Source organism: Anarhichas minor, unplaced genomic scaffold (assembly GCF_050575085.1).
Source record: "Anarhichas minor isolate MPS153535 unplaced genomic scaffold, ASM5057508v1 ptg000024l, whole genome shotgun sequence".
NCBI classification, from domain to species: Eukaryota; Metazoa; Chordata; class Actinopteri; order Perciformes; family Anarhichadidae; genus Anarhichas; species Anarhichas minor.
In genome coordinates, this window is record NW_027466470.1 from 7,332,930 (window position 1) to 7,351,638 (window position 18,709).

The following is an 18,709-nucleotide window of genomic DNA, read 5'->3' on the forward strand; positions in this document are numbered from 1 at the left end:
TCGGATGATCCAATACCTCCTCTCACCAAACCTTCCCAATGTTGGATTAAGGGAGACTGTGTGCGACCATTTATTCATCTTTCATGTGGGAGAAGACTGTAAGACTGAAAACGTTACTGTTCAAATAATCCAGGCAGCAATTATTTTTCCCTCCGCTACCTACACTGACAAGTGGAGATGACATAGTTATGGCTGCTGTCTTTGTATGCTAGTGCAGGGTCAGCGGAACAACTCTAGGCTGCTGAGAATCACAGCAGAAGCATGATTACGGCTGATGAATCAGTGTCAGCTAAGGAAGTCTGCCCACAAGTCTGCTGCAAGTCTGCCCACATCCTTAACCTTCGACTTGCAGAAGCAGCAGAGGAAGTAGGCCCTCAAGTCATAAGTGAGAGAAAGTGTTTGATTAAAGACTTGATTTGATGCTGTAATACTAATTTAAAGGAATACTTCACCCACAAAATGACCGTTTGTATATCAGTTACTCACATCCCTCCATGGCAAACAGATCTTGATGAAGTCCTAATGAATTGAAGTAAATTGGGCCTAAGTTTAATAACAGCAAAACTATATCGAAACACACGTCTCCAAACTCTCACACAACTCGTGAAGTATAATCAAAGTGCCTTTTATTGAATGTTCAGTACTTCCCAAATACATGCATCTTCAGTAAAACCTCATTGTTTTAAACACTTCTAAATAATCAGTCCAATTCTTGTGCAGGCGCTACTTGTCCATGCGAATCCAGACCAGTTTGAAGTGTTCTCCGTTCCCCGCAGAAAACAACGTTTTCTTCATGAATTCAAGGCAACACAGGATGAGTAATTGATATACAAATGATCATTTTGAGGGTGAAGTGTTCCTTAAGAGTTAAACAGATTGATCTGCACACCAAGTAGCTCCCATGAAAAAGATTGTATTGATGTGTAACGTTTTGAGCACCGGGCTCTTCCTCAGACTGAAGTGGTCCTTTTTAAGCACACGTATCTCAATACCCACGCAAGGATAATTATTTCTGTACTGTAAATGATTTATATATTGTGTCATAGAGTTAATTAGTAAAAAGGTTGTCGACGGTATGATTTGGTCGATTGGTCCCACTACATTTAAAAAAAATGCATGTGTGCCTTTTTTTTAAAGAATGTTGTGTTCAAAGAGGAAGTGGCTTCTGTGAATTTGAGAAGTGAGCTGTGGTAACATTGGAGTTGAGTAAGATGTCAGAATGTAAACAGGTGAGGCGTACTGGTAAAAAAAATTGCTTAGTAGACAAAGCAATTAAGCAACTTCAAAATCTTTTTGAGTCTTTCAACACAATTTGGCAAAAACATTTCCTCTAGAGAATATTTGGCCTCCGCAAAATACATCTCTTGCCTATTTCCGAAACTTAATAATGTCAGTGTCTTGCCTGATTATATTAATATCCATGGTGTAAAGTCTTAAGAGGGCAGCTGGTTAGTGTGCTGTTAAGTTGCTGATGGACTCTGTCTGACACTCACCGTCACTTTTCCTCATTGTTTTTATGAACAAGCCCTATCTTAGTAGGTCACCAGAATTTACAGTTGGATAAGACTATGTATCATATAACTCTCAGCAGGATGAAATACAGAAATGATAACATATGTTATGTGTATTACTTTGTTTAATGCTATTTAAACATTACTCTCAACGTTACACAGCAGCTGATCCGTAGCAAATATAGAAATACACAGGATTATACTAAAAGTTATAATAAAGTAAAAAAAAAAAAATAAGGTATGTAAATTTCATCCCAGTACATCTAATTAACAAGTCTCTTTTTAGTCATTCAAATACATGATTAAATACAGATTAATTCAAACTATCATTTCAATTAAGAAGACCTGCGGTCTAAATTCCTTTGGCCATTTTAGCCACTCATTGCCAACTCTAGTGAAACCATAGACTGTATATAAGAAGTGGATGTTGTCATCGTGACGTCACCCATTGGTTTGTGGACTACCGTTTTGAAGCATTGAGTTTGATGTCTTGGCCGTCGCCATCTTGGATTATGGCCGTCGCCATCTTGCCATTTTTGTAACCAATAAACGGAAGTGACTATATTTGGACGGCAGAGGAGTATACGACTCTGGTTGGGTAGCAACCTGTCAATTACAAGGTAGCCCCGCCTTAAATCATACTCTGCTTTATGGTCTATTTTACTCAAAATGGGACCACAATTTAGGAAATGAACATCATGCTGTACTGAAGACGACTTGAAACTAGCGATTGAGACCATAAAAAACATGCTAACAATATTTACTGAGGTAATGAATCAAGTGAGTAATTTTCTCATAGACTTCCATACAATTGGACTTATTTTTGCAACCAGGAGTTGCCCCCTGCTGGTGAGTAGAGAGAATGCAAGTCAAAGACACCTCCGCATTGGCTTCACTCTTCAAAACTGGAGGTTTCCGCCTGAGTGAAACTCTTCCTATTTCAGAACAGACTGAAATCCTTGGCCATGCAAAAGAAAAAGCCACCGTCCAGTAGCCCGCGATAGAGTTTGTGTCCTATTAGATTCTGTTTTGTTGTCTTGTTAAATCACACAGTCACAACAGCCTCAGGGCTCTCTTCCTCTGCACTCTCTACTAGTTTATTGGTTTCAACCACTTCAGGCTGTGACCGCTCATCGCTGAAGAAGAGTGGGTTTTCAAAGGTGGTTTACTTGTCAGGGATCGGTAAGCGATGAGCAAACTTCATCGTGCTAATATGTTATTGTGTGGCCTCTGGGGATTCCTACCCCAAGTGGGGACTTTTTGGACAGCTACAAAAAGAGGATGATGGGAGGTAAATTGATCTCTCGTGTTATTTTATTTCTTGATGACTTTAACTTTAATTATTCTTTAGTGCCAAGTTTAATGTTCATTTAACAATGACAGGCAGTGAGATTTTTTTTTTACACATTTCAAGAGTACAAGCAATGAACAGCATCTAGTGAGCATAAGCATAACATGTAACAATTATATACATTCAATCATAGACATAAAGACAAAATCAAACACCAAGCATTCCCACTGAGACATCCTAGAGCCTAAATTGTTCTGTTCCATGAGGTCAGACATCGCCAACTCCATTAAAACTCACACTTAGTGACGTATTGTTAAATAACTGAATATATATTTACTATATACTATAGTAAAAAAACAAAGCTAAAACATTAATGAAGCAACCAAGTGTAATACATCAGTTTGGGATAGAGTACAGTACAGTGCATGTCCCGTTAGATTCTGCTACTTTATAAATCACAGAGTTATAATCAGCTCAGGGTTTTCTACTTCTGCATTCTCTATCAGTTTATTGGTATCAACCACATCGGGCTGGGATCGTTCACTGTCGAAGTAGAGTGGATTGTCAAAGGTGGGTAAAGAACGAGGAGACTTCTTGTAGAGGAAGAATGCAACAACTATCAGCGTAGAAGTGATAATGATGATCAGCACAATTATCAAACTCGTGTGGACGCGACTGCGAGGATCCTGACCTCCATGAGGTTCTGCACAAGCAAATAGATGTGGATCAGTCAAAACAATTCAAATTAAATTTAGCTTTAAGTATCATTTATATTCCTTTTAATTACATTTCACTACATGTTTTTATTTGTATAATAACCGTTAATGTTTCATTACATGTAACACTCACCATTTCAAATATCGTTATTGTTCTTGAATAATTCAAATACTACTCAACTTAAGGAGATACAAAGGTGTAACTTACCAGGTTTTCCTGATCCTGAATCTACGGCCATCACTGTTTAAAGAGAAGAGAAACAGAAGGGAAAAGTGCTCAGATAACTAATCTTTTTTTAAGGAATACATTTTGGTCTAATTTCCCCTGAGGGACGGCACTGACCCGTCACTCCCCAGTCTACCTTTATTTCAGCACTATATACATAAAGTAACACGTAAAATAACAGAGTCACAAAAGGTGATCTGAGGCTGGATGTTGAGTTTATGGCAGTTGATGGAGGATTACCTTTATTGTTGGAAACAACACCCCGTAATAACAAATAGTACAAAATCATAAAGTTGTAGGATAATAGGAAGTTTCTCTCTCTTTGTTTTATTAGGTTTTTAGGAAAATGGACCTTTCCTCTTACTCCAAAGGCTTTTTGAACAAGCTACATGTATGAGGAGAACTTATATAAAACACCTTATATTCAAACTACATGGGAATGATAATCTTACCTTTGGGTGTTTTACAGATGTATGCTCTGTCGTGCCATCTGCGACCTGTCCTCCAAATCCCATTTGAGGTTTCAATCTGTGCATAGTCATTATCAGGCTCATCTTCAGCCCAGTTAATGTAGTCCAGGACTGTTTTATCCAACCACTTCCAGTCCCCTAGGGCCAAACAGAAACTTAATATAATACTATTTTCACTTTTATAGTTTGTTATATAACTGCTTGATATAATTATGTATTTGTAATTTGCCCCACATGTGCTGTAACGGCCCTGTCGAGGTGCGGACAAAATGTAAACAAAAGGACAAAAAAATAATAGGGTAACATCGAGTAAACACAATTTAAAAAAAGGGAATTTGAGATAAAAGTATTTTCTCAAATAAATAATTTTCCCAATTTAGTTGGTTTGTTTCACTTTCATCAGCAGGAATGTTTAAAATATATTAATAACGTTTGCGAGTGTGTGGTGAAGAGCGAGGGAGAGAGTGTGTGTGGTGAAGAGCGAGGGAGAGAGTGTGTGGGTGTGACGACGAGTATGAAATAAGCAGTGACGTCATAGCTGTGAACGTAGCAGTGCAGTGTGTGTACGGTTTAATTTTGGTAAATAAACTCCACTGGTAACCTTTTAAGTACAGTACAGAAAAGAGTGTAATCGTACCTCCATGAGTTTTGTACAGGCCAACCCAGAAAGCGCTGTGGCTATCTTGAAATATCTCCACATTGCTTTTGATGAATTCTTGCTCACTAGGATCTTCAATGCTGGCCAGGGTTCCACCTTCACAACAACAAAAAACAGTCTGATTGTAACAATTGCTAACCACTTATTACTAGTTTCTGTTTATTACACCAGACACTTGATCTACTCTAGATCTAAAAGTGTCTCTTACCATGCCTGACACAGCTGCTAGCTGCATCTGCCCATTCAATTTCATCGGTTATAAACACGTAGCAGTGACTCTTAAACGGCAGCCAGACATAGCTCTGGCGGTGCTCTTCATTCGTCTCTTGAGGGCAAATCCCTGGAAAGATGCTCGACTCTGTCGGTGGCATATCTGTGAGTGACAGAGACAGGGATGACGGGATCAACTACTTACTAAATATTCAATGCAGTGAACTTAAAACCTCAAACTGTCGTTGTAGTAACTCGCTCTGATCCATATCCTGGATCAATTAATTAACAGTATTGCATCTGAGTGAATTGACATTTTTTCACAAAGTCAGTGCTCATGAATGTTTTTTTATGGAAGAGTGTGGAAATCACAAACTCTCATCAAGGTGGTTATAAAGTTGAAAAAAACAGCACATTTTACACTAATGGAGTGTGCGTGGGCGATGTCCACTTTCTTTTGATAAACTGAAGGATTAAGTATTTATTCATGGCTTGAGAGAAATCATCTCCTACTTTAAAATACTTTAAATTAGATTATCTGAAAACTGCATTTTCACAAAACTGAAAACAGAAAGTGGACAAGTTTGGGAATACGATTGTTAGACTGTAGACTGTTATAATATAACTTCTAGCCATCAGTGTAAGCGTTGAATGCAACGCTGCTTAACAGTACTCGGCAAAGAAGAAAAGATCTGCCATCTTTGATTTTAGATCAATTGTATTCACTCACCTGCGATCCATCAAAGTATGTCTTCTTTGTAATACTTGATGTAGTGTTTTGAAAAGCCAATATATCAGCTGATAAGAGCTTATTGCAGATCTATTGGCAACTGATAAATATCAAGGAATTGCTCAATTTTGAGGTAATTTAGAAAATGTGAACCATGACATCATATGGCACTGACAAATTTAATTTGATAAAAATAAAATGTTACTCTTAGTATTTAGTCACAATCCTTTAAAATAACTGATTCAAGGAATTCACGATTATTGTTTATGTTAAAAGAAATCATTATCAGATTATTTAAGGTCTACAATATCGATAACAGTATCTTCCTCAGAAACCCAGTATCGGTTTGGCATGAACATATTATCTATTACTGCAGTCAGGGATCACAGTTAGGTTAACAAGCTAACATTTGACACATCGTATGCTAAAGACGTAAGCAAAATAAACTATATTACAGCATTTAATCCTTCAGAAGTTGACACTCTTGGGGATTTTATTCATTTACGTTGCCTGCTAACGACCGTACCTGTAGACTGCTTGCAAACGCTGTTCATGGTCCGATTGCAGAAAGCAGTCTTCCACTTTCCATCCACATCCAGGTACACACAAGGTCGGTCTCGGCTTGGTTCACCTAGAGCCCAGCCGGTAGAGGACAAGTGCCAGCCATCAATATACCTAAAATAACCGTTTATCTGAAAGCAAGAATGGATAAAATCAACATTTTAATTCAACATGCATTGTATGTGGCTTTTTAAAATATCTCTCTTTGCCAAATAGATTGAACAAATGTACATTTTTATAAGACACCACAGAGTAGATCGTCAGCTGTCTTGTGAGGCTTCTATGTCGTTTGTCACAGATAAAAGCTAATCATTTGTAGTAAATTAGTCACTAGTAATTGTTAAATGAAGGATTACAACTTTTTTTTTTTTATTCCCTGGAACTAGCCGGTAATTGTTTTTTTTGTGCTCCAGTACAGTACTATCAGTTGGTTGCATCCTGCACCTGTTTGTTCAGTCCAATCCAAATAGGAGCTTTGAGATTCATAGCCAGCAGCTCGACGTAGGCTTGCGTCCACTCATTTCGTAGGCTAGCCAGGTGGGTGCTATCACCTTCACAGTGTTTCTTGGCATCATCCCAGGTCAGATTTTTAGTCACAAGCTTGATACTGTCATTTCCCAGAGGTACATAGATGTTAGTAACTGCTGGGTCTAGTTGAGGCTGCCACCTTTTGTCTGTTGAGAGGAGAGATAAATATAATTCATTTTTTATTACATTTTTACAGACAACTTTATTGACACAGGAACTACAGGTTAAAAGGATTGCTTTCCATTTTCCAAAACCATGTTTACTCTACTACATGGAATGCAAACTGAGGTTTGGGCAGTATGGAGCTGTTCTGTAATGTAAGACATTCTATATTGATTGATTCATTATTTTTTGCCTCAGATAATTTCTTAAAGAGAGAATGAACTCACCAATATCTCGCTGACAGATGAATCCATTGGTGTCATTGCAGGTCTTAATGAACCATTTACCGATGCCAAAGGAAGTACTGCTGGTCAGCACAACACATTCATCCTGGTGAAGGACATAGGGAGGGGTTACAATTTACACATATTTTCAATGGGACATCAAAACTGCTGACTGGCAGTGTTTGAGTGAGCGAGTGAATGATTTCCTTAACTCTTTGATGTTTGCTAGCAAAGGAAAGTCTGCTCTGTCATGAGAAAAACTAAAAAGGAGTTATATTTTACTTTAAAATCAGTCTTGGATATGTTACCTCATCCCATCTTTGATAAAAGGATCCTTGATGACGTCGATTTGTCTAAAGAGCGGAACAAGAGAAACAACAATTCAAACATTTTTATGTCCATTAAACAAGACTCGACACTAAGCTAAGATTGTGTGTACTTACAGAATAGCCCCAGTTGGTGTATTTCCTTGCTTTCCCATCAGTCCAGTAAAATCCATCTTGTTTGAAAGCACTTAAACCAATCCACAGGTCTGTATTTGCTGTTTCAGCCATTTTGGTGGTCAAAAATGCTGAAATTTTAAAATGTAGAAATTAAGTAATTTTCATCTTTAGTTTCGCGTAGTTTTGGCAAAATCTCCAACGTAATATTTACAAATGTTTAATATAAAGTAAGTTCATCAATATCCAAAGATATTTTTGCTGTTGTTTTCCAGGTCAAGAATGAACTTTCACACTCTCGATTTACACTGCACACACGATTATGAATGATTATGATCATTGTTGAAAATATATGTCAAAAGCAGTAGGACAAACCTTGCACACGCCTTGTGGGAATTGAGGCCAAGTGGCCTCCCATGTCAATGCACTTTCTCATTGCTTCCTCCCAGATGATCGGCAGGCTACTAATGATAATGTAACACTACAAATGAGAAATGAAAGCGTGATTTTTCACTCTACAACCAAACACTAGGCTGCTTTCATTAAGCTTTGATGCCATCTGATCTGATCTTAAAAAATGTCTGTGTACTTATTTCTCTACCAAACTCTGTATTTATAGTTCCTCCGTTGTTGTAGCCCTAAAACCATTGTCACCTACTTATATTTAAAAGAGGACTAGACTGTATTGCATCAGGAACGTATTGTTGCATAAAAGCTTGTTGATAAAAGACATATAGGGCTTTGCAAAGGATTGCAAAGCCCAATAACTGATAGATATTGTGTTTTTTCCCCATCATGCCATTTATGCATGTAGGGTTTCCAAATGAAACTATGACGAGCCTGTTTCTGCACCACCAATAACACCAATAGTTGCAACAACTGCTTAAATAAGAGCATGTTATATGTGTAAAAAAGGACAAGTCGTGTGGCTTACTGTAATTCTGAAAGCTGATTATTTTACCACTCGGATATAGAAAAACAGTTTTGTAAATCACACCTGGACAAATTCATTCAGTCCCAATTGCTCTTTAATGAGAGCCAATGAGAGTAAATGTTGAAGAACTGACATTTTAGAAGTGGTCGTGAAAGTTTTAAACTGAAAATCGAAACTAACAGCTACCAGTGATTTCTGACCTTTGAGTCAAATTTGGTCCACTTGAGTGGGCAGCCACCTGTAGGAGGAACTGTGGGGGCTGCAGTGGCGTTGACAGGTACTGAGTTTGCTCGTTTACAAATGAACTGGTGGTCTTTGCCACAATTAGAAGTACGCCAGAAGCCTGTAAGTACAGTGGAGATACAATGAATCACATTTCAGCATATTGTGAGTAGCATATTGATCTTATCCAGAACACCTTATCTAGGGTTGATACTTTGTTTAATTTGTCATTTGTCAGTTTGCAATTACTCACCCATGTAGTAAGTCATAACAACACAGTTCTCATTAAAAGAATTAGGATTTGGTTGATTTTCATCCCATCTTCGTAACCCCACTGAAGAACCATCCATCCACCTTAAAGCACAGTTTGAATTATGACGTATAATCGTGCAAACAATAATTGCTTCACTTTAGACCTTTTTATCCAACTTTTTGCCATTCTGCAGTAATGGTAAATATGCAGAGGACAAATTAAATATAGAGGTGACAATAAATGTAGTTTAAAAAAAATACAAAAAATCAAGAACACTGCTTATAAAATCAAGCTGAAGTTTTAAATTAGTTTAAATGTCAGTACCAGTAATACTTACAAATAATAAAATACTGATAAACAATAACTTAAAATAAAACAAAAAGCGGGATAATTTTTACTCTCCATATATATATATATATATATATATATATAAAAGTATATAAAAGTATATAAAAGTATATAAAAGTAGTGCAAAGTGACATGCATACTGTAATCGATAGGCCAAAGAGTTTTCACTAACCAATGATTCACTGTATTAAATTTCATGGCATTCATTGATACTCACCATAATGACTCATCAAGATCCACTGACAAACCTATATAATATGAGCCATAGCTTCTTGAAACCTGTGAACACATGAATACACACACGCTTTTAGATCTACTTCTTTCAATATAAATAGAAGTTGAATTGTTGTTTAGCAAACCAAAGAAAATAAACACCTACCTGTTTCCACAAGAAGACATTTTCATCTTTACTGTTGAGAGATACCAAGTCACCAAGCCTCTGCCGGCAGAAGTGACGAGCATCCTCCATGGGCATTGTGTTTCTGTTGATCAAGTACTGATTCCCTCTCCACATAAGCCAACCATCTGAAGTGGTGTTGTAGACTGCAAAGGTTTTTAGAAACATATTGACAATTTGTGTTTTACTTTGAAGTGTCTTTCTGTTGTAGTAAATCTTTTACAGCTTAATGTCTGTCAAATGAAAGATTGCACAACATCAAAGTGAATGATTTTAATGGTACTCGCTAGAAGTTGTAATATTACTGATGCCAAGTGTCGCTTTTTTTGTTTTGTTTGGTTTTAAGATGCATTGTTCTGGTCAAGTGGACCAATAATATCCTGCATGTAAATGACCTGATGAATGGAAACGTGTTTTTGAATGCTCAGTCTTCACTGTTTTTGCCTCTGTGTTGTCTGAGATTTCTAATTTAATTTAATTCAATTTTAATAAACTGTTAATGACTCTTTAAAACATATCTTTGTTCGTATTTCACTTAGATTTGTTCAATTCTGATTTAGCAAAACATCTGAAACAGTCGATTTGTAAGACTGTCGTGATCGTCTTGATACCTGCTCATTATTATAGTAATCTCAATTTCTCAATCTAGTTATACCCGGTCTAACCAGACATCGCCGGTTTCCCAATATCTTGTCATTTTATATTCTCGCCACCCTGTGCGCGCGCGTGTGTGTGTGTGTGTGTGTGTGTGTGTGTGTGTGTGTTAACTTACCCACTGCAGTATTATTTGGAGGTAGTTTTGGAGTCACTCCTGTAAGGCCACAAACAAGTGTCAATTTCATGTAGAGAGAACACAAACACATCTGCCACTGTCCCCACTCGGTCCTCTGCTATGAGTCGAATATCGTACTGTGGGATAATGTAAACGAATAAGGGGAGCATGGCAGTATCATGGGCGTTGGAAGGTAATCAATGGCATGAAATATCATGCATATACAAGTCAGTTTTTCCTGGATGACTGTTGAATATATTTTCTTCGGACGAGACAAAAAAAAATAGGCATTCAGTACACATTTTATTCAACTGTACCTGCACGGATCTGACACAGCCAGTCGTTGTAACTCTCACAGCTCACATCGTTCCAGGAGCCGGTCTCATCCCAGTTATACGTTCTGAATTCAGCACAAGATTCTTCATTGTTATGATTGTTTGGCTCTCCTTCCTGCCAGTGCTGATAGTTTACCTTTGAACAGAAAGAAACAACAAACAATATTGTATGTTACACGTGTTTATATATTCGCACAAAAATACAGGATTGAATGATTTGGGATCAGTTTAGTTGTAAAAAGTAGAGCACAGTTAACTAACCGGGGATCCATCGCTCCATGTATAACCAGAGGCCGTGTCAGGAATATGAAGTCCAATCCAGCCTCTTCCATGTCTGCAGTACACAAAATTGTTTAAATGATTCATCAATCTAACTTATTTTAGCACGCCGTTGCCCCGTAGAGGCAGGACGTAACTGAAACGAGAAATACATCAAAGAAGTACTCAAGTTAGGTCTCAATAGTAGAGTAAATATTTTATTCTATTTCATCTTACTTTTATGTATTCACTGTGAGTATGAAACTTAATCCTCTTACATTCAGAGGGATATTGGACTATGTAATGGTTTTGTTTTCCACTGGTATCTGGTTCTGCAACTTTAAGTTAAAGTTGTAATTAACCGGCTCATACCGTCCCACACGTAGCTCGGCATCGCTGTGGATGCTGAGCAGCTCTCCTCCGATGGCCCTGCAGTAATCCCTGGCCTCATACCAGGTCTTCTCATCTGCCCGAGGCCCTGTGAAGAACTTGAACACAACGGTGAACGTCTGATTAAAGTGGACCAGGTATGTACAGCAGTGGAGTAGATTACTTGAATAGACTATATACTTTATTTTGCCCAGATTTGTATAGCATGAGAGAAACTGACTTATTTCTAATCATACAATAAATAAAATGTCTGGCCATTTGGGAGAAGCAGAAACATTTGATTATGTTCACATCCAGCGGTTACGGATCAACTTTATCATTCATTTGACACGAGGCAGGTTCCAGCCTACCTGGAAAGGTCTGATATTTGCTCTGTTTTAACTCTGTATTGGTCTCTACCATCTTTTTTTAGCTGCTAACACTTCCACTATGCTCACTAGCTAATCAAGAACTATGTGTGTTTGTTGTTTGCTGCTGGACGTAGCACAAGTTAAATAAGTTAAATAATGTTATATTTACAAAATAAAGACAAAATATGTAGAACTAACATACAGTACGTTATGGTGATTGTGACAGGACACTGGTTTTGTTTAGTTGGTATTTGCAGGTAACATGTTTTGATTGTGTTTAGCTGAGGTCGACCTCTGAATTTACCTTCGTGCAGACGTTTCTTGTTCCCACTCGGTTCCAGCCCTCCTCGCACTTGGTAGGGGTTTGAGTCGGTGGTGCAGGAGTTAAAACGGCCCCCTCTGCCAGGTGTTTGCAGATGTATTTCTCCTTGTTGGTGCAGGGCAGCAGATCCCAGAGTCCGGCCAAAATCCCAGTTGTCATGGCAACGCAGCCCTCTTGGTTACCTTGAGTTGTTGAAGATACAAAATAGTGAAGTGTAAGCTGCTGGTCGTGCCCTCTGTTTTAAAGATGGAAACTCTCTCTCTCCATACCTGGCATTTCAGCGTTCCAGTGAGTAAACTTCACTAAATCTGTGTTGGTCCACACGAATTGATCAATGTTCTTCTGATTCGAGAGGCCTAACCAGAAGTATTTCTCTGATCTCAACCCCACCAAGCTGATAAGGAAGGCATTGTCCACCCTGGAAATATTTACAATAGATTGTCTCAGCCTGTGAAACACTCGTACAATGTATAGTACTTCACACACAGTTATATCATGGCTAATAAAAAATCATGAGGTGTTCTTACCCATTTGAAACATCAGCTAAGTAGGATTCTGAGCTCTTGCAGTCATCTTTAGCTTCATCAAACGTCTTCGTCTCTGCTCCCACAAAGTAGCAGTAGGAGCCATGTCTTTTCCACCCCTGTAGGAAGCCGAGCACTGATTAGAACTGAGTAGTTTTAAAATGCAACACATCCATTTTGTTCATAAAAGACATTTATCTGCAGTGCGTGATATTGAACCAGTTACCTTTCAAAGTTAATTTCAGGGTTAGAATAGTGCACTTTGATTAGCCAGATGTGTTTGGAGATCATATACTTTTATTATAGATTATACATGTACTCACAAATTTGCAGCCTATATCCACATCTACTTCATCTCCGGTGCGTTCAGTGGCACTCTGCTTCATACAGATGAAGCCGAGTTTCTCACTACACAAGCGATCGGCCCAGTTCCCATTCTGCAAGAAGGAAACATTTACATACTTGTAGATTGAATGTACTGGACGGGTGGACTAGATATACTTAAATTCATAATGCTTTCTGCTTTCTAAATATTTGGGTTAAAAAACAACAACTATGAGAGTAATAATAGAAAAGAAAAGAATCCGACAAAAGGTCTTAATGTGATTGTTCGCTCAAGTTAAAATGCCTGCAAGCGTAAGGCAGTTCAGTATTTGTTGCACAAATCCAAAGGGGCTTTTCTTAAAAAAACCCGGATACAACCAGGATGTTAGTTGGCCCTATGTATGATATATGCAGATATACATGTATGATATAAGAAGATTAAACTATATATGCACCATCATATCACTTGTTGCTCCTTACCTCTCCTCTGATGTGAACACAGTCATCTGCATCAGTGGAGACAACAGGTTTCCCAAACTCCCAGCTGGTGAAGCTGACAGTGGAGTGGTCACTCCAGTCAAACAGCCCCTCTGTCTGTATGTCATTCAGTCCAATCCAAAGCTCATCAGTGGATGCTGCAGAGATGGTCGGGTAGGAATGTGCCTCATGTTAACCCGTGGCTAAAATGTCACAATGTTAATAAAGATCTACATATTGAAATGAATAGAGCTATTGGTACCATGCGGACATTGGTAAACATGGATTGTAGACATTGAATCTGTCAGTTAGTATTGTCTAAATTCTACTTCATGGGGATATATTGAATGAGTATAGCTTGTGTATTTGTTTATTCAATATACTTTACAAGCGTCCGTGTCATTAATTAATTTCCAATTTTGAGATTGATTCATGTTAGGATGATTTGAGCACAATCAAGAAAAGTCCCTTTTTTAACATGATTTGCTTGGAAAAGTAAGTACATCCTACTGTATTTCTTAGACTTGCAGTCGTGAAAAACACAATTTTTGATGTTCACAGTTTAAAGTCTGAGTGCGCATGGGTCCTCCCTTCCTATTCTGACTTGTTGAGCTCTTTGGATTCTCATATTTAATGTAAAAAAAAGATTTACTTTTTTTTAAATCAGTCTACAGCAGAAACACACAGAAGGTTGGACTGTCTTCCTGTCTATTGTCATCATGTACCGTATCCAAGTTGCGAGACGACAAAGCTTTGGTCCTCCACATTGCGGATGCTCACTAAGTCCCCGCCCTCTTTGCGGCACTCTCTCTGAGCACCAGACCATGTTTGAACAACACGATGAAGGTGAAAGCAGTGGCCATTGTAGGGAATCCAAGGGGGTGAGCAAAAACCCTGCTCAACTGATGAAGAAAAGAGCAAAAGATAAATGGGATTTATTGACTGATGTCATGCGGTGAACGTGTCACATAGAGAAACAATACAGTAGCCAGAGGAGGGTAGAATACAATAGAGTAGAATATGTTTCTGTACTTTGGGGAGGAGATGGCGGGGCCCCGTCTTTGTAGCATACGTAGGCCTGTTTCTTGACGCAGGATGAGCTTTGCCAGGTTTGCTGCCCAGCAGAGTCAAGAAATGCACAGTTGTGCCCCGGATTAGGAGTTGGATATCCTAAAACAAGATGATGATGATTTAAATTGAGATTCCTCCTTTACTAGTGCAGATCCACATACACCACGTCCGTGAGAGTTTTCACATCACGCATAACACTTGCATGTTTCAATAATGTAAAATCTTTTGTTGGATTTGTAGTTAGTAAATACTAATTATAATTGATGAAAAGAAAAATGTTGTTTATATGGGTTTGCCTTGTTAACAAAGTGTACACCTGCATTAACTGGTGTTTGGTCACATGGGGGCAGCAGCAACAAGCAGTAAACACAACACTGACATATCTTCACCTAATAGTTTAAGACTTCGCAAACAGTTGCTTATTTACACACACAGCAGATACTAAGCAACATTATCATTGTTTTGGGGCCGTGTTTGTGTCCACCTGATGAAGGTAAGTCAAATATGAACTCTCTTTTGGCTCTGTTTTTGGTCTCCGCCAACTCCTGAGGGAAATGCCTGTCTCTTTAGCTGCTAAATGCTCCTCTGTGTTCAGCAGATAGTCGCTAACATTGTCTGTTTTGGTTCTGGGCAGAAAGAGAACAGTTGGTTTTAAAAACTCCCTGTGTCTGGAGAAATGCTTGTGAGTGCCGTTAGAGTGAACCATAACCTGAAAGTTTCAGGCTCTAAAACCTCAAAAAATGAGCTGAATGCAGATATTAAAATCCCACAAAGAGACAAACCTTCATCACATACAAACAGACAGTGCTCCATTGTTAAAAATATTGACTATAGCTGCTTTAAGGTTTTAAGGTGAATCACCACCCTTGAAGACTGGGTGAAGTTATGCAAACTCACACCAGGGATTTTTCTTTTTTCTTTAAGTTGTTAGTAACCTTCTGTATAGCTCTAGTCTTATATGGTCATTGCTTAAAGGAACTCCAGCAGAGCATTTTAAACCTTTTTACTGGAGTGAAGACTTACCTGTAGTCCATCTCAGATAACGGAAGGGCTTACTATCAGACCACTGCCAGCCATGTTGTGGGTCCAGCATCAGCCCAATCCAAAACTTTTGTTTCCCTGATCCCAATAGCACTGTGTTTATTTGTGTTTGTGTGGTTGAGAGGGACAAAAAAGGAAAAGGACAGAGTAAAGAAATTGTTCCTCTTTTCCACATTGTTCCTCTTTTTCATTGTTTTAAAACAAGTCAGCAGAAAGACAGAATTCACTGCAAAGAAATAAAACAAAGCACACAAAAACACGCAAGGGAAATTTCACAAGATGAACCATGAAATACCTTTACCGATACCGGTTTGGTCCATGAGTGTAAAAAGTAACAGTAGTAGTCATTTCATCAATCATTTCCTGTTTTTAAATTACAATCCTTGTCTATTACCCATTGAATAATGCAATTTCAGTTGATTCAAATACAATTAGGCTAAATTCAAAATGTTGTAGGAAACATGTCAAATCAAATTTTACAACAAATTTTAACTTTGTTAACATTTTTAAGATTTTCTTTCATTGTTTCTTACGTATCAAATGGACTGCATCTTTATCATATTGTTTTCTTTCTTAGGATGGAATTAAACATCAGTTTAAACAGCAATTCATAATAGTGATTCATATAGAATGAGAAGTATAACATAATAATTCAAGTTTTTTTGTATTTATATCAAAACATTTAACTCATGCAATACAGGCAATTTTTAACAATATCTAAATAAAGTAACCCCTCTATGTTGGGTCAGCTTCAGTACCAGCAAACATCCACCAGGTGACATCTTACCTGAGACAAAAGCCTGCTGGTGAGGATCCGTGATGCTGAGCAGGGCGGCACCCTGCTGTTTGCAGCTGGCTTCAGCCTGGGACCACGTCAGAACCGACTGTGTGTTGAGCTGATAAAACGCTCCTGTTACAATGTTCTTCACCCAGTGGTCTGTGGCTGTGCATCAATACAGCAAGATAGAAAACAAAATGATTTAGTCATTGAAACAACAGTGTACTATACTACTGTATCCTAAAATGGTGCTCTAATGTTGCAGGCTTTGTGTTAATAAGCATCAGAGATGTTGACTAAACTAATGAACAACTTGTAGTATAATCTAATGTGTGCTCTGAAACAGAATTAATCTTCCTGAAGATGCATGTAGTGCTGGCATGTGGGATTCAATCTTAAATTCAGTACTCACAAGTAGTCGGGCAGTATCCCCACTGCTCATGTTCAAATTTTGTATTAATCGCACACCAAGCGCGCTTTGTTGAGGAGTCGTACGTTGTGCAGTCTCCAAACCACCGGTCTTTGTACAGGAAGGGAAACTTGCAGATCTTACCAAACGCGTTTCCTTCAATGGTATAAAGCTCTAAAAAAAGGACAAAAGAGGTTGATCACTTTAAAACGTTTTAAATTGTTGCAAATTAATGATTCTGCAAAGACGTATTGTTTTGCCAATTGATTTTAGGGCAGACCTAAATCATTTTTTCATCATCATCTTTTCTTCACTACTGATTGACTTTAGGCGTGCACAACCAAACTCCAGTCAGGAGGAACTTGATGCATCATTCTACTTGATCATATGTCACCTGACGCTGAGAGTCAGGTGTTCGATAAATCCCAGTACAATCATGCATATTTGCTCGTGTATTGTGTTGTTCAGTTTTAATACTGTACCTCTGTATGTTCTCGAACAGGCGCCGCTGGATGTCCCTGTGATTGTGAGCTCGTTATTCGGCCCGACAGTTTTGGAGAGGGCGATTGATTGGTCAGGTTTGACTTCGATGTAGAACTGTGTGTCTTTGAGAGCAAGCATTGTCACATTCTTGCATACCCACTTTTGAAGCACACTGCTGTCGTCACAATCATAGAGGCTTACTTCACTCCCCACACTTTTGCCCTGAGCTCCAAGGCACTTTCTGGTTGAGGTCACAAAAAGACGATCACCGGTTGTCCAGCGCATGTCAAGACAGCGGGTGGATCTTGTCACCAAACAAAACCCAGTGGCTTTGTTAGTGATTGAGAATGGAGAATCTGAAGAGATCAAAAAGATGTAAAAAGAAAAATCTGTTTAAATTATGTTGCATAATATTGTATTGTGTGCATATGGTCCTCTTACAATCATTGTCAGAAAGCATATATATATATGCTTGTATGAGACATCTAATTTCAAATGTACTTTTTTTCATGAATTTTCTTACTCCTTTCTTTTCAAAACTGACAGACTAGAGATGCACTCAGCATCCTTCAAACCTAGTCTGTTGCTGTAGTGGTGTCCACTCTTCGTTAAGCCCAAATGTACAATTTTAAAACGTATAATCATAATTTACAAAATACTATAAAATAGTTTTGATTTTAGTCCTGTAGTGAAGTCAATGAGAATCTAAATCACTTCCAATACAACAAATATTCAGTAAAACTAATGTATGAAGAAAGCTGATCTTTGCATCAGTACCATGAGATATTAGACACATAAATACATACGTACACATAAGAAAGCTTTAGTGCATACTGTACCATTTATTGTTGAACATGTTGGGATGAAGAGCACAAAGGCTGCAAGAGTTATCCTCTGGGTGAGCATTCTTCCGATAAGTCTCAGAGCAGGAGACATTGTCCATGCATTGCAAGCAGAGGGCTTATGAGCATGAACATGAAAAGGAGGGAATCTTAATACCCCTGACACTGTCATTTTTTTTTTTTTCTTCTCATTGAGAAAGTGTCATGTTTCAGATTGGCACATTTCAGCATTTTGCTACTGGTAAAAAGGGGGGTTGGGATACAAAAACATACTCGCACACACACACACACACACATGTCACATCCTCGAAATGGCAAAAAAGCTCCATCCACTTCCTGTCCTGGAACGAAATGATGTGTAGAGATTCATGCTAAACATGACTCACGAGTCAATGGCCCAGTGCAGCATCGACACTCATACACTTTGTGTCACATTCCCGATATCTACTGCT

The 18,709-nt window shown here is 38.3% G+C and overlaps 1 protein-coding gene across 1 annotated transcript; it reads right to left on the bottom strand.

Annotated features, from left to right (window-relative positions):
* Positions 1-1,618: 1,618 nt before the first annotated feature.
* LOC142956450 (macrophage mannose receptor 1-like) lies at positions 1,619-18,474 on the bottom strand. Its single transcript, XM_076098056.1, has 31 exons — positions 18,255-18,474; positions 17,415-17,771; positions 16,936-17,106; positions 16,533-16,688; positions 15,728-15,838; positions 14,666-14,803; positions 14,359-14,535; positions 13,637-13,791; positions 13,156-13,269; positions 12,836-12,951; positions 12,578-12,726; positions 12,291-12,490; positions 11,619-11,734; positions 11,250-11,322; positions 10,971-11,124; positions 10,654-10,692; positions 9,864-10,027; positions 9,702-9,763; positions 9,137-9,237; positions 8,862-9,004; positions 8,103-8,208; positions 7,731-7,858; positions 7,596-7,640; positions 7,291-7,393; positions 6,818-7,047; positions 6,339-6,504; positions 5,081-5,245; positions 4,852-4,968; positions 4,197-4,352; positions 3,727-3,759; positions 1,619-3,505 (listed from the first exon to the last, which is right to left on the bottom strand). The coding sequence occupies exons 1-31, from the start codon at positions 18,427-18,429 to the stop codon at positions 3,258-3,260; spliced, it is 4,368 nt and encodes a 1,455-aa protein (XP_075954171.1). The 5' UTR covers positions 18,430-18,474; the 3' UTR covers positions 1,619-3,257.
* Between the last annotated feature and the right edge of the window lie 235 nt (positions 18,475-18,709).

Coding starts and splice junctions, on each gene's coding strand:
- LOC142956450 (XM_076098056.1), bottom strand. CDS start 18,429: ATGACAGTGTCAGGGGTATTAAGATTCCCTCCTTTTCATGTTCATGCT. Junction 11,735..12,290: donor CAAGAAACGTCTGCACGAAG/GTAAATTCAGAG, acceptor GTTGTGTTCAAG/TTCTTCACAGGGCCTCGGGC. Junction 4,969..5,080: donor TAGCAGCTGTGTCAGGCATG/GTAAGAGACACT, acceptor GTTGTTGTGAAG/GTGGAACCCTGGCCAGCATT.